At 41.6% G+C, this 13,779-nt stretch overlaps 1 protein-coding gene across 1 annotated transcript; it reads left to right on the forward strand.

Annotated features, from left to right (window-relative positions):
- The first annotated feature begins 2,319 nt into the window (after positions 1 to 2,319).
- On the forward strand, positions 2,320 to 9,996 carry LOC115007784 (protein Wnt-2b-A-like). Its single transcript, XM_029430747.1, has 5 exons — positions 2,320 to 2,498; positions 5,117 to 5,337; positions 6,179 to 6,456; positions 6,841 to 7,105; positions 9,538 to 9,996. The coding sequence occupies exons 1-5, from the start codon at positions 2,320 to 2,322 to the stop codon at positions 9,765 to 9,767; spliced, it is 1,173 nt and encodes a 390-aa protein (XP_029286607.1). The 3' UTR covers positions 9,768 to 9,996.
- The last annotated feature ends 3,783 nt before the right edge of the window (positions 9,997 to 13,779 follow it).

Genomic DNA, 13,779 nt, shown 5'->3' on the forward strand with positions numbered 1-13,779 from the left:
TACAGCACATGCCATATAAGCCATGTCAAGTCAACCACTATGCATAAGCAGGAGGCTACTTCTACTGTATGTGGAGTTGTCTCCTCAAAGCGGTGACAAGGGAGTGGACACAAATTAATTACAAAGGCCAAAATGTTTTCTATTTCCTTTCCCAGCCTCAACGATAACAGGAGGACATTTAAAATGACATATTTTGTCTCAGATATTTGCATACACTGTATCTGCCAGTCCATTGTGATTCTCAGCTTTGAAGTAGACTCTTCCAGCTTCTGAGCCGTCGGTGCCTCAGTCCAGACATTCAGCCTCTCCTCTCGTCTCCTCACCCTCTGTGTGAATGGTATCTCAGGTCTTTGTAGGTAGAGACGAGGTTGGGTGGTTCAAGTCCGACCAGTTTTTTTTAGTGACACTTGGAAGTTGCTTGATGTTTGCCCAGATGCACATTTTTCCTCTTGTGAAGAGCTCATTGCACGGGCGGGTGGAATGCGGTTTCGAAAACATGTAAATGCAAGTCTCCTTCAGAAGTAATCCAAGGCACACTGTAGGGTTTGTGCAAAAATGAAAATGCCTTTAAATTTACATGGCCGTTTGTATATAAAATGACCAACGCTTTGCAAGCTACACATGGCTTCATCATGGTGATTGTCAGCAGTAACATTTTTCACATGTTAGCAGTCTATTTACCCAAACGTGTCATTCTGTTTCTGCATAGTGCACGTTCTGCGACATCCACTGCATGCCTGTCCAGCCCGGAAGAGGAATCTCTCCTCTGTTTGGTTTTCACTGTTAAAGGATTATTTGGCAGTTTTGTCTTGTCCAAACAGAGGGTCCAAGTCAATTGTATTCATGTAGCCTAATATCAAACAAGTGGCAAAACATTGGAAAAACCCTTTGATGCAAACTTCATTTAACTGATGAAACCTTTGGGCATGTTTTTCATGAAACAAGTGGAATTCTTGGTCTGATATCCGTGCACATTTACTACTATTTAATTGTGAAAGTGCTTTGAATGGGTTTCTTGAACCAGTTAGAATCTTATACATCACTAGTTGAGAGAGTCCATACAACAGCAAAGATGATTTTATGTGTTTCATTCTGTAAGAGCATTGCATTACACTGGACCAGCAGGCATATGAAACCATCTCTAAAATGCCCCCTGGGAAGGATTACCCATCTCTATGGAGACACCAAGTTCCTGTTTAATGATGTGTCAAAGTACGAAAGCTTGACCCCTCATAGCTGAGGGTTCCCAAGCAAAACTTTCGCCTCTACACTGATGACACAAACGGACATCGGAAATGACCTACCTGCCTAATTTTTAATTATTGGAAACACCAACGTTTGGTTCTGGTGTTTTCATTTTGTAAATCAACACCATTAAGAATCTCTGTGAATACATGTTTGTCGCAGGAGGCCTCTTGGTTCACTCGCACAACTTCCTAACATTAAGTGTGTTATAACACAGTCCTTAATGGTTCTGAACACAAAAGGTTCACATTTCAGGAGAACAACCTCCTCATATAATAAACTGAACTGTACAAAATACAAAAGGCATAACTGAGGGAACTAGTCCCTATAGGGGAAATATTGCATCATTCTATTGGACATACAAAGACACAATAGGTGCATGTTATAGGAATATCATTGGGCAAGGCTGTACTGGTTGTTCTGATGTAGCAACAAGTTGGATGCGTGGGTTTTTAACCAGTTGACATAACAGTCAGGGATTATGTTTCCATCAAACTAAATATACACATCTCCTTTCCTGCTGTCTGTTGGTCTACATACCGCTATTAGTAATTTTCAGACAAAGGGAGTGGGGGTGGAGGGAGCGGGTCACAGACAGCTGACGCACCGGAGCGGAGCGCTGCGCGTTTCGGTGCGCATCTTCATTCCCAGACTACAGGAGGAAAGGTGCGCACAATGTCTGTGACATCCTCGGAGAACGGTTCTTCCACTCGACTCCACTTTCGCTCCTGCGCTACAGCATCGGATTGTGTGCTTTACAAACCTCAGCTGTAGTGACATGTAGTTACATTCGGTGCGCAACAACTGAGGAGAAAATGTGAACGTATGACTGTTAGAGACATCTGAGACCAAGGACTTATTCTGCTCATTCATTCATTTCAATCTGCGACGACAATGAAGATTATGGATGTACTGAGAGAAAAGCTGTATGGCTTTATTAAACGGTAACTGGTGGTGTTTAAAAGCACTTTCCCTCCTTGTGACGCGCTTTTTCTCCCCCCCCCCCCCCCCGATGATGGACGGCAGACAATCTTCAAGGACTTTCACACATGATTGTTCAGCCTTTGCCAACACATGAAAGGAAGAAACATGTTTTGTCTGATGAAATCTCGGAGTTTATCAGACAGCAGCAGGGCTATGAGGATCAAACATGGGACAAAAATCCAACATCACTCCAAACCCATCTCTAAAATATATTTCATTTTTATCCTGCTCCTGCTCATTTTCACACCGAGAGTGGATTCATCGTGGTGGTGAGTGAGATCTTTAAAGTGCATGTGCTGATATTAAAGATGCGTTTGAATTACAATCAGGATGTACGGGTGAGATGAAATAAACATCTGTAAAACTAAAGTGAAGTTATAGATGCAAAGGTAGACAAAGGGTTAAAACCATTTACTCTTGTGTTTTCCTCTGTCGGGTATTTTTTTATTTATTTTTTTTAAAGGGATATATATATAACTTTCTTAGCTTATCTGATAAACATGTTGGTCTTGATGAAGGTATTCGGTTGGTTTTTAGCAAGCAAACCTCCAAAAATTAACTTTTGTAGTTCAATAAAAGATTAAATTGCAACACTTTTATTTAAATTCTCTTCTGCATGGGAATTTGTTTTTGTATTTCTTTCTTTTTCTTTTATATCAATGCAAAGTGAAATGTTCAGCACAGCAATGTGTGTCATGTGTTTATGAAGATTAATGGTATTGGGGGGAATCTCCCCTATCTATCAATCTTGCCCAGAGCAAGTGGCAGGTGCAGGCGCTGGTGCAGGCGCTGGTGCATGAATAAATGCCCCTTGATGATTTCTCTTGAGGTTTTAAATGTTCAGAGGAGGAAAAAAAAACAAAACATGAATGGGTGTGCCCTCCCCCCCCCCCCCCCCCTATCCCACCCACCTGAAATAGTTGCTCATGTGTCACACTTACATAAATTGTATTTGATGTGCACTTTAGATTTAACCAACCTCAGTGAAGCAGTTCTAATTCTACGTTTTCTTCCTTCATGTTTGAATTATGGCTCTTCACCCTTTACAAATTAGCTTTTGATTTACAGACGAATCTAGATTAAAAAATGCACCCTTTGTAAATAATGTTATGAATAATAATTTCCCAAGAGAGCCAAAATCATATGTTATCCTATTTTCCATTGTGTAATTCCTCTGCAGTCTTATGCAAATACATTGTGAAAAAATAACTGATTAAATAACTCAGAACTTCCAGAGAAAGAGAGACAGAGCATGGCAGCTTGGAAGCTTTGTGTCCTAATGATTATACTTATTTAATCCTGGTTTGTATTGTTAGGGCCTATTTTTAACCATAGCGATAATTTAGATGAACACCATGTGTCTTGCTGCACAGGACCCCCTTCCCTCTCTCTTTCTATGTGTGTGTCCTCTTGGAGACAGTCAGGGGTCTTTCGGCACAGCCGGTATGTACAACACACAATAAACACAAGTAGTGCTTCTGCTCTGCTTTACTGCTCAGGCAGATAGTCACCGTTAGAATGGGACTGGGACAGCCTTAACGGGAGTGGAAACTGCCTGCTACGTCCGTTTCTGTCTCGGTGGCCAGGCGACACAAATGTGGCTGCGATTAAGCACTATAATGATATCCGGATGGAGAGTGGAGCGTGCAGGCTTAGAGAGGGTGGGAGGAGGGTGGTGGTGGTGGTGGTGGTGGGGGGGGAGCGTCTGCATATGGTTGATATGTGTGGTTGGAAGGGGGAAAGGCCTGAGCGGTCACTTGCACTGTAGATGACTGTCCTCATGTCCTGTCGATAAGAGGCCCCCCAGTGTCACAATACCAGCAGCATGTGATCCACCCTTTTAAGAGTTGCTACAAAGTAAGGGATTATGTCTGAATAGAGCAGGAAGCAAAAGACTGTCACAGGGAAAGAAGTCCTTTTCACTGAACGTGAGGAATTTAATAATCTCCTCTACGTCCTGAATATCTGAGTCTCAAGTAGACAAGGGGTATGGATGGGGGGGGGGGGGGGGGGGGGGGGGAATGGGCACATCAGCCAGTAGGATTCTAGATCGGTAATCTCGATTCAAAGAAAAGTAGTTCGACATTTTGTGAAATTTTGCTTTCCTGCCGAGAGTTTGATGAGAAGATTGATATGGTTCTCTTTTCTGTACACTAAATATGAAGCTACAAACAGCAGCCGTCTAACGTAGCTTAGCATAAAGATGGCAAACAGCTAGCCTGGCTTTGTCCAAGAATAACTAAATTCGCCCACCATCCCCTCTGGATCTCCCCAAACACTTTGTATTTACTACAAGTTGCCACTTTACAGTGGGTCGGGGGATGAGGGGGGGTTATGTGTGTGACTATTTCTTGGTTGGGACGAGCAAGTGGTTCCAACCAAGAAGTTGGAGATATTTGGAATATTTTACAGATTCAATATCTCCTACTTGGTCAAAAGAACTACAGAAAAGACAACAAACCAGTGGTTACACTTAAATAAAATAAAAATATTAACACAAATACTATTTACTATTCATTTAAAATGAGGAACGCAGTTTGTTTGTTTGTATCTATCTGGATTTACGTGTTAATGAAACACTATAAATACATAACACGGAAAAAGTAGCTAATTTAGGCAGCAGGGGTCTCCGTCTTGCAAAAAATGCGTGAACACACTTAAAAGCCATTCTGCCGACACTGCGGAGATGCCACACAAGACCAAGCTGAGATAACCCTGATGACATCATCATGGCTTATTTTCTCAGACTCGACGCAGCTCCTCCAGAGCCGCAGAAGACAATATCATGTACCTCTTTACAAAGGCTAAGCTGATGACTAAACATTATGTGGGAAAAATGGTTGGAGTGCCCCTTTAACTTATCACAATCAATTATGTGTGTCTGCAGGTACATCGGAGCGCTAGGTGCTCGGGTGATCTGCGACAACATTCCCGGCCTGGTGAACAAGCAGCGGCAGCTGTGCCAGCGGCACCCGGACATGATGCAGTCCATCGGTGAGGGAGCCAAAGAGTGGATCAAAGAGTGCCAGCACCAGTTCAGGCACCACCGCTGGAACTGCAGCACGCTGGACCGGGACCACACCGTGTTTGGCAGGGTGATGCTGCGAAGTGAGTCTGCACATGTGTGACTGGGATTTCTATCTGTGTGGTTTCTTTGTACGTGCGTGACAGTGGTTGTTTATGTCAGTGACACTCGAGTTAATCATCCTCGTAAATGTTTCTGCTGTTACCAGATAAGCAGAGAATTAATAGGTGTCTTATTAACTCAACTTTGTCCTAGAATACAAACAGAAAGAGAACTTGTTGTGGGTGTTTCACCTTCTCTGGAATGAGGGAAGATTGGGAAAGTGAATGTTCTCCGGAAAACAAGTAGCAGATCGAGAGATCCACACTGGGGATGTATAAACAGTAATAGGAGATGTAAATATTTGGGTAGATGTTTCTGGCAGCCAGACAAAGCTTTACTCCCTGACATATCGCCTGTGTTCTGCTTCATTGCGTGAGTAGGAATGAGAACAGGAGGTGGGTGGGAAAGCCAGACCAAATAACCCCCAAAATCTCCTCTCGTCTGAAATGAAAACACAGCTCAGTGACTGAGAAAGCTGCCATCTGTGCAAAATAAAAGGTGAAAGGAGAGTCGGATGGACTGTGATGTTATAGCTGACATGCTGCTGGACCATCCACCATAAATGGACTGATTGCTGTAATCCTGCTGTCTGGAATATACTGGAGAAAGGCTGCTTTGCTGAGCAGTAACACAGAGAATATAAGCCCTCAAAGAACAGCTTGAAACAAGCAGAGAATGAAACCAGAGAAAGAAACAAAACCCGTTATGGCGTGGTTCCTAAAAAATGTTTAAAAAAACACTGTCAAACATTTTCCATTGAAAATAATCTAATATTTTCTGAACCTTTTTAAATTACAACACCTCTCTTTCCTGCGCACCCAGGTAGCCGTGAAGCGGCGTTCGTGTATGCCATCTCTTCGGCAGGAGTGGTATACGCCATCACCAGGGCCTGCAGTCAGGGGGAGCTAAAGATCTGCAACTGCGACGGCCACAAGCGAGGGCGAGCCAGCGACGACAGGGGCAATTTCGACTGGGGCGGATGCAGCGACAACATCAACTACGGCATAAAATTTGCAAAGGCCTTCGTAGATGCTCGAGAGAGGATGGTGAAAGACGCTCGTGCACTGATGAACCTGCACAACAACCGGTGCGGTCGGATGGTGAGTAGCAGCTTTAATGTTGATACTTGAACCTTTAGCATCACTCTGTGTTGCAGTTGAGAGATTTATTTCTAGACTTATAAGACTATGTCCTACTATAAGAGACTATGAGATTAAGGATGAGGATAAAATATTCTTCTGGGTTCTTGTACAGGCAACACTCCTGGCAACAGGCAGCAAAGTGAGATTACATTTCCAAACATGAATCTGCTTTTATCAATAGATTTAGTTTTATCTTCAACACAGACAAGACAGGTCATTTCAAAAGGTCTCTACAGGAACATCATTTAAAGTAAACTCCAGACGCAGGGCTGATCACACCTACACCATGCCATGGGCAACATCCCTGGCTTAACACCCCGTCACCTTTGCCCTCTGCTCTAGGCAGTGAAGCGCTTTATGAAGCTGGAGTGCAAGTGTCACGGGGTCAGTGGCTCCTGTTCTCTGAGGACCTGCTGGCTGGCGATGTCTGACTTCAGGAGAAGTGGCGACTACCTTCGCAAGAAGTACAACTCAGCCATCGAGGTGACCATGAACCAGGACGGGACGGGCTTTATGGTGGCTGACAAGGACTTCAAGGGAACCACCAAGAACGAGTTAGTGTACGTCGAGAACTCGCCAGATTACTGTCTCACGGACCGCACAGCAGGTGAGTAAATGAATGAATGAAGAATTAGGTTGTCGTTGAGAAAAAGATTGTGTGTTTAAGGAAGGGGGAAAGAATTGTGCCCAAGATATGTACTGAGCTTGAGACTTAGCAGATCATATATTAAATTTGCCAGTGCCTCTGGAGGACAAACTATGTAATGACCTAAATGTTTCCAAATTCCTTTATTTGTTCCTTTTTGGCGAACATATACAGTATATGTCAATACGGATGTGCGATAAGCCAATATCACCAAATACATTAATCCGGCTGACTTATTGCTCAGGATCTACTTTTAGTTTCCCACCAGAATTCTGCCACCAACCCAACACATTATAGGTTATCATTTGGTTTATGGCCCTTAAAAAGCACCAAAATCAAGTCTGATGTAGGATATCTGACTAACTCAAAGACAATCTCTCTTAACAGACATGATGTCCTGGGTACACCTTGCTCTAAACTAACTGTATTGTGTATGTAGTTGAGATGTAACGAGTCGAACCCTAGGATCATATCAGGGAAGATCGGAGCATATTTTAATGGATTGGTATCAGCTGAAATAAAGACAAAACCATATTGGACTCTGTATCAGCCCAATATTAAAAGGACTCGTATTGGGATCCGGGCAATCCCTAGTACATGGACCGTTTCAAAATTAAGACACGTACAAATATTGTATTGAAGTTTTATATCAGCAAAATCGTCAAATTAATTTAAAAAGAGTCTCAGGTAATCAATTTGCATTCCTTCACAGCTTAACGTTCAATGATTTGACCTTTAACATCTCCTTTAATTCCCAGTGTTTGCTTTACCTTGTTAAGCTCTGTCTCTCTCCTCCTATCCAGCCCCTTCAATAGAGCGTGAAGGAGTTCACCAGCTCACTGTTAATAGGTTCAGGTAAGATAGCGTGGAGCGTATGTGCAGGGGACCTGATGGTACTACCAGATTCTCCCACTCCTGCTTGCCTGTTAGCTTGGTTGCATCTTGACAAACTCAGGGATAATGGAGGTGTGTTCCCTCAAAGTAAAGGCCGTTTTCCCTTGTTAAAAGGTGATCTTAAAAGAAGCTTATGACCCTCCTCGCCACTAATCTCCATTGTATAGGAATTCATAGCCTAAGGATACATGCAGGATTATTTTTCCTTCCTTTGGTCAGTACTAGCATCCACTCCCTTGAGCCTGAGGGGAATATCTCCTCTTGTCCTTTTTCTTCTTTACTTCAGGGATGCTCTGTTATTAGATGTGGCATCTGATCTTAGGCTTACATTTTACACCCGAGTACATGGACACCTTTGTGTTTGTCTCCGAGACTATTCTGTCAGCGTGTCTGTAAGCCAATACCCAATCGGAGAGTGTGGGAATAGGGATATTTCACTTTGGAAAAATAGTTTCAGTTTTCAGCTTTAAAATATTCACTGGTGTTCAGAGGTGGTTAACTGCCAACATCAGCAGTTCTAGACATCCACAGCATCTGGATGGCTTTCTAAAAAGGGAATGAAGTTGATATGTTAGTAACAACCGTCGAAGAAGAAGAAGAAGAAGAAGAAGAAGAAGAAGAAGAAGAAGAAGAAGAAGAGTGACTATAGAGTTACTGTGTGTGCAATAGAAAAGGGACATGTAGTTCAAATTTAGAAAATAGATTTCTAATTCCTTTATGTACTATATGCACTTCTCAATATTTTTATATTTGTATTATCATTGGGTCAAGTAAAGATTATTCTCGTTATCAACTAATCTGCGGATTATAAAATGTCAGAAAACTGTGAAAAAGGTCCATCCCAGTTTCTCTAATTTGATTACATTACCTTGGACAGGTGATGTTTTAAAATGTCTTGTTTTGTCAGTCCAACACCCGAAGATATTCAGTTTGATATGATAACAAACAGAGAAAAGCAGGAAATCTCCATATTTGAGAGGCTGAAAACAGCAACACGATATTGATTTTTCTGTTGATCGAGCATCGATTAGTGGATTTATTGTTACATCTTAAATAACTAGCCTATGTGTAATCTGAAAGGGGTCAATCGTAGGCGACAACGCAATTTTGAGAATCCAGTCAGTTGTTTTGGATCGAATGGGAATCCAAATAAAAGAAGAAAATAATGAAATGCCATCAACTATGGTTATTTCAAAAATGGAATACTGTACCATGATAAATATCGTTACTATAATATAAAATGACATATAGTTGGATAGAAGATTTTGGCCATGTTGCCCACCCCTATCATAAACCTCATTTCCAGCAGCGGCTTCTAAACTCAGATAATCCAACTGTACCGTATCTACTGAAAAAAACAAAAAAACACATAACATAATAAAATAATAAAGATAATAAAAGAGCAGGGGATAAACAACAACATTGCCGAACGTGACGTTTCAGTATGCTCGAAGAAAACTATTACTTTCTCTCTAACAAATATGAACATTTCTTTACAGGCTCCTTGGGCACATCAGGCAGAGTGTGCAACAAGTCCTCCAGAGGCACAGACGGCTGTGAGGTCATGTGCTGCGGGCGGGGCTACGACACCATGCGTGTTAAACGTGTCACCAAGTGCGAGTGCAAGTTCAAGTGGTGCTGCGCTGTGGAGTGCAACGACTGCGAGGACCTGGTGGACGTTCACACCTGCAAGCCCCACAAGCGACCTGATTGGCTGGACATAACCTAACGAGGAGACCGGACCAATCACGAAGTCACCACTGACTCAATAACCTGCGCGCTAAAGACTGCATTTTATTATGGGATGTATAATTGGGATCTCTTAACTGTAATACCTCTGGCTTTCTGATCCTTTGACACTTCCTGAAGCAGAGACTTCACACACCTTGATGCTAAACTGGAAATTAGGCCCAGTTACTCATCGCGTGCTGCTTCAATAGCCTAACAGTGTTTCTGAGAATTTGTTGAGACAAATTTTGAATCTTTGATACAAAATGGCTGAATATTGTATTATTCTGTTCTAAATGTAGCCTTGTTTGACGCAGAGATATGAGAGATAATGTCTGCTTGTTTTACAGTGTGTAAAGACTGTGTGAGAACATGACATACTGCTATACCGATGATCATAACAATAATATTTAGCCTGAAGAGAGAGAGAGAGGGATATATAGAAAGAGAGATGGAGAATGTTTTTGAGATATTGTAAAAACACTGACTGTGCATCATTTAAAATGATATTGTAATGGTACTGCAAACAAATGATTTTAAAATACAAATAGGCAGTTGCTGCTAATGAGTGCAACTCTAATGAACTGAGAAAAAAAGTCAGAGGGAGCTTGTGAAAAAGTTCCTACTCGAATAAGATCAGACAATCGCACTGTGAACCGAACGGACCGGCAAACCGGAGAACAAGCGAGGACTTTCAGTTAAAGTGGCCGTATACTTGCTGCAGAGCTGAATCTTGGCAGGTTCTCTGGAGAGGAAAAGGACACACACAAAAAAAAAAGGAAGAATTAACCTCATATGGACTTTGGACTGTCTGAAAGGGTTACATTTTTCATACAGTACCCCACATGACTGTCTGCAATTCGTCTAACACATTCTGGCTGTTTTGCCTCATGGAGAACTTTATAATTTCTACCTCTGGTTCTTTGTCTTTGTTTCCATGTTTTGTTTCAGTGCTACACCGACGGCTTCAAGCAATTGTTCTCGGGCCGTGTTCGCACAGACAGCAGCACTGCGTACATTTTAATTTTTTACTTTTTTTTTTAAACACAGCCCCCCTCGTACATTTCAATTAGGCTACTGCTGCAAAACAAATTGCTTTTAAAGATCCGGTAAAGATATTGCTGCAACACGAGGCACTGTGTAGGCCAATCGAATACAAGCAGGTGCACGCTCAATGTAGATTACTTAACAAGAAACGACGGACTTTCAGTTTATCGTCAAAGGACGCTAACATTTCTTTGACGCGATGACTTTCCAAAGTTGTCAAATCCAGTGTCATAATATTACAGTGATTTGGTTTCTGACAAGTCTTCAAACTCATTGATTTATGATTTGAAACGGCCCCTCCTGGATCTAAACAACATGCCCTCCACCAACGCAGCTGTTTCTGATCTGAACACCCAGTTAGCCATCATGCCTGCAGCCTTTGTTGTTGCTACTTCAAGCGTCTCTTGGTCGTAGCCATTTCTTATTTTTCATCCACCTCTCATGCCTCTGATTTGATGGCAGTAAACTCCAGAATGCTATGGAAATGTTTATTTGACATCTTCTTTCAACGCTTTATCAGATGCAGCTTTTGATGTTATTTTGTTTCTGTTGAAAACAAAACTTCCCTACATGCTGCATTGACGCTGTATAAGTTCAAGTTAGCTTTTAAAGCTATGGATCATTGGTGACACACATTTCATTATTTTTAAGACGGTATACATATATCGAACCCAGTGCTTCCCCTTGGATCAGTGTCCAGGAGCTTCATGCTCAGGTTAATGTGTTTTGTTTTCCCCATCGGTATCCCTGGGTCTAAGTTTGTGAACTGAAACTTTTCTGATCTGAAAAAACACTCTGTTAATGTGATGAAAGTTGATGTTGTCAGTAACACACAGTATGGTGGTACATGGAGCTCATTTTTAATTAGCCTCACTGTCATTACTGCCAGCTTCACTATCGCTGGTTATGCTGCTGATAACAAAATGCTACTTCCCTCAAACTAGAAGGCCTTAGAATGTACAATAAAAAAACATTTATATGCTGCTAAATTGTCATATATCTTAACAACAAGATACATACTGTAAAGCTAACAGTCCTAATTATACAAGAAGATATTAAAATACTGTTTATGGGAGCTCAGATCTGTATGAGGTCCTGAAAAAGCGATCACTCTATTCAGCTTTTCTCATCATCACTTGGTCCTCATTGCAAATGCCAGCACAGCATGCTTCTTCTGTCATCATTTTATTGTGACAGAATGCTTTTACAATGCAGTCTTATGCAACTGTGCCTTCAGTCCTTTGTGCACACATTCACTGGCTTGTGAGAAGCGAAATATTTCATGAAACGGGGCCAAGATATTGCAGAAAGAGAAGTGAAGTAGCTGCGGACCCTGAATTTGGCTTTTCAACATCTGGTAATGCAGCCAGACATCGTGCTAGGCCATTGGAGACACAACCCTCAGAGGGGTTTATAGATCTAAATGAATCTGACAACAAGCTGTGGATGCTGAGAGTCAACAAATTTTTTCAAGTCCACGTAATGAGGAGGGGAGCCAAAGCAAAGTGCTTTGAACAAGGCCAAATGACACAACGTGTCAAACGTTCACAAGTCAAAAGTTAATTGCAAACAAAGGAGTCTGTTTTTAATGTAAATGAAGAGCATGTTGCCTGTGTTTTTCTTAAAGATTAGAAAGGTGAGAGCTGTTCACATACAGTGGGGGTTGACCTGGGCCTGCGCTGCTCTGGCACTCGAAAGTTTATATTTCTATTCCCCAGTTCTTCTGGGTGTGATAAAGCACAACACTGACAATTTCAGTCCATTATGCAATTTCACATCTTATTCCTAAATCCACATTGGGAAACCCCGGGGCCTGCGCTGATCCGTGTATGGATTTGGATTGTAGAGCTGCAAGGATAAATCGAAAAATGATCTCCAACCATTTAACTTTTCATTCAAAATGTGAATGTGGGTATTTCCTGCTTTTCTGTTTTATATCATATTCAACTGATTATCTTTGGGTTATGGGAGTGACAAAAGAATACATTTAAATGCATCACCTTAGACTTTGAGAAACTAGGATGGACATTGTTCACTGTTTTCTGACATTTTATAAACCAAACGATGTATCAATAAAACAAAAAGATAAAATAATCGATAATGAAATGTATCCTCAGTTGCAGCCCTATTGGATTGGTTGAGGGTGAATGTCATCGTCACTTTACGGAAGGTCTATTCACAACTCCAACACTGCATTAAAAGATTTTAGTTACATTTCAGCCAACAAAAAATATTTGTTACTGACACAATGAATTGACTGTTCAATTAAGCCTGATGCCACATTTTTACGTCCAAGTCAATCTTTTCCTCGGGCAGCGCTTGGAGCAACAGAGTCCTAGTATGTATTACGGTCTAGGGAGGTATTTTCACCTTTGAAATGCAGGTCCCAAAATACCTAACTGGCTCTATATTAAACCTCGTTGATCCTCCCTCTGTCGCTCCTATTAGAGGTCTTCCGTTCTCTTCCAGCTTATATGGTCTCCTGTGTTTTAGCCCTGATTCAGTTATGGCAGAGAGAGGATGACGATAATGCAACCAACCGTGTCGTGTTTTAAAGTTCAGTCAGGTCAATGTATAGAGTTAATTAAATAGAATTCCAGAGTATATTTACCAGAAATGTAAGTGCACAGGCAGATGGTGGCTTAGATAGGAAGAGAATTTACATCACATAACATCTCCGAAGTTTAAACATCTTTAAGGAATCTTTCAAATCGAGGGACTTTATTTACAAAGTAAGGTTGTCGTCGAGCAATTATCTAAGCTGTACACATGGAGAGTAGATTAAATATACTTTGCTGATGTTTAAATCTGTCATAGTATCCCTGCCGCTTTGTCCGCCACAATGTGTGATCCAGTTGAACTCTGTAAAAATAACAGGAACGGCATTGCAAGCATTCTCTGCCATCATAGTGATATCAAACGGGCATCTCAATTTGACAACATTTCAGAGCTAAAATTGGCCCGGG

This window comes from Cottoperca gobio, chromosome 5 (assembly GCF_900634415.1).
Source record: "Cottoperca gobio chromosome 5, fCotGob3.1, whole genome shotgun sequence".
NCBI lineage: Eukaryota > Metazoa > Chordata > Actinopteri > Perciformes > Bovichtidae > Cottoperca > Cottoperca gobio.

What these genes read in the sequence shown, in the direction of transcription:
- LOC115007784 (XM_029430747.1), top strand. Translation starts at nt 2,320, where the DNA reads ATGAAAGGAAGAAACATGTTTTGTCTGATGAAATCTCGGAGTTTATCA. An exon ending in TGGCAGGGTGATGCTGCGAA is followed by an intron (nt 5,338 to 6,178) that starts GTGAGTCTGCAC and finishes CTGCGCACCCAG; the next exon opens with GTAGCCGTGAAGCGGCGTTC. An exon ending in TCTCACGGACCGCACAGCAG is followed by an intron (nt 7,106 to 9,537) that starts GTGAGTAAATGA and finishes ATTTCTTTACAG; the next exon opens with GCTCCTTGGGCACATCAGGC.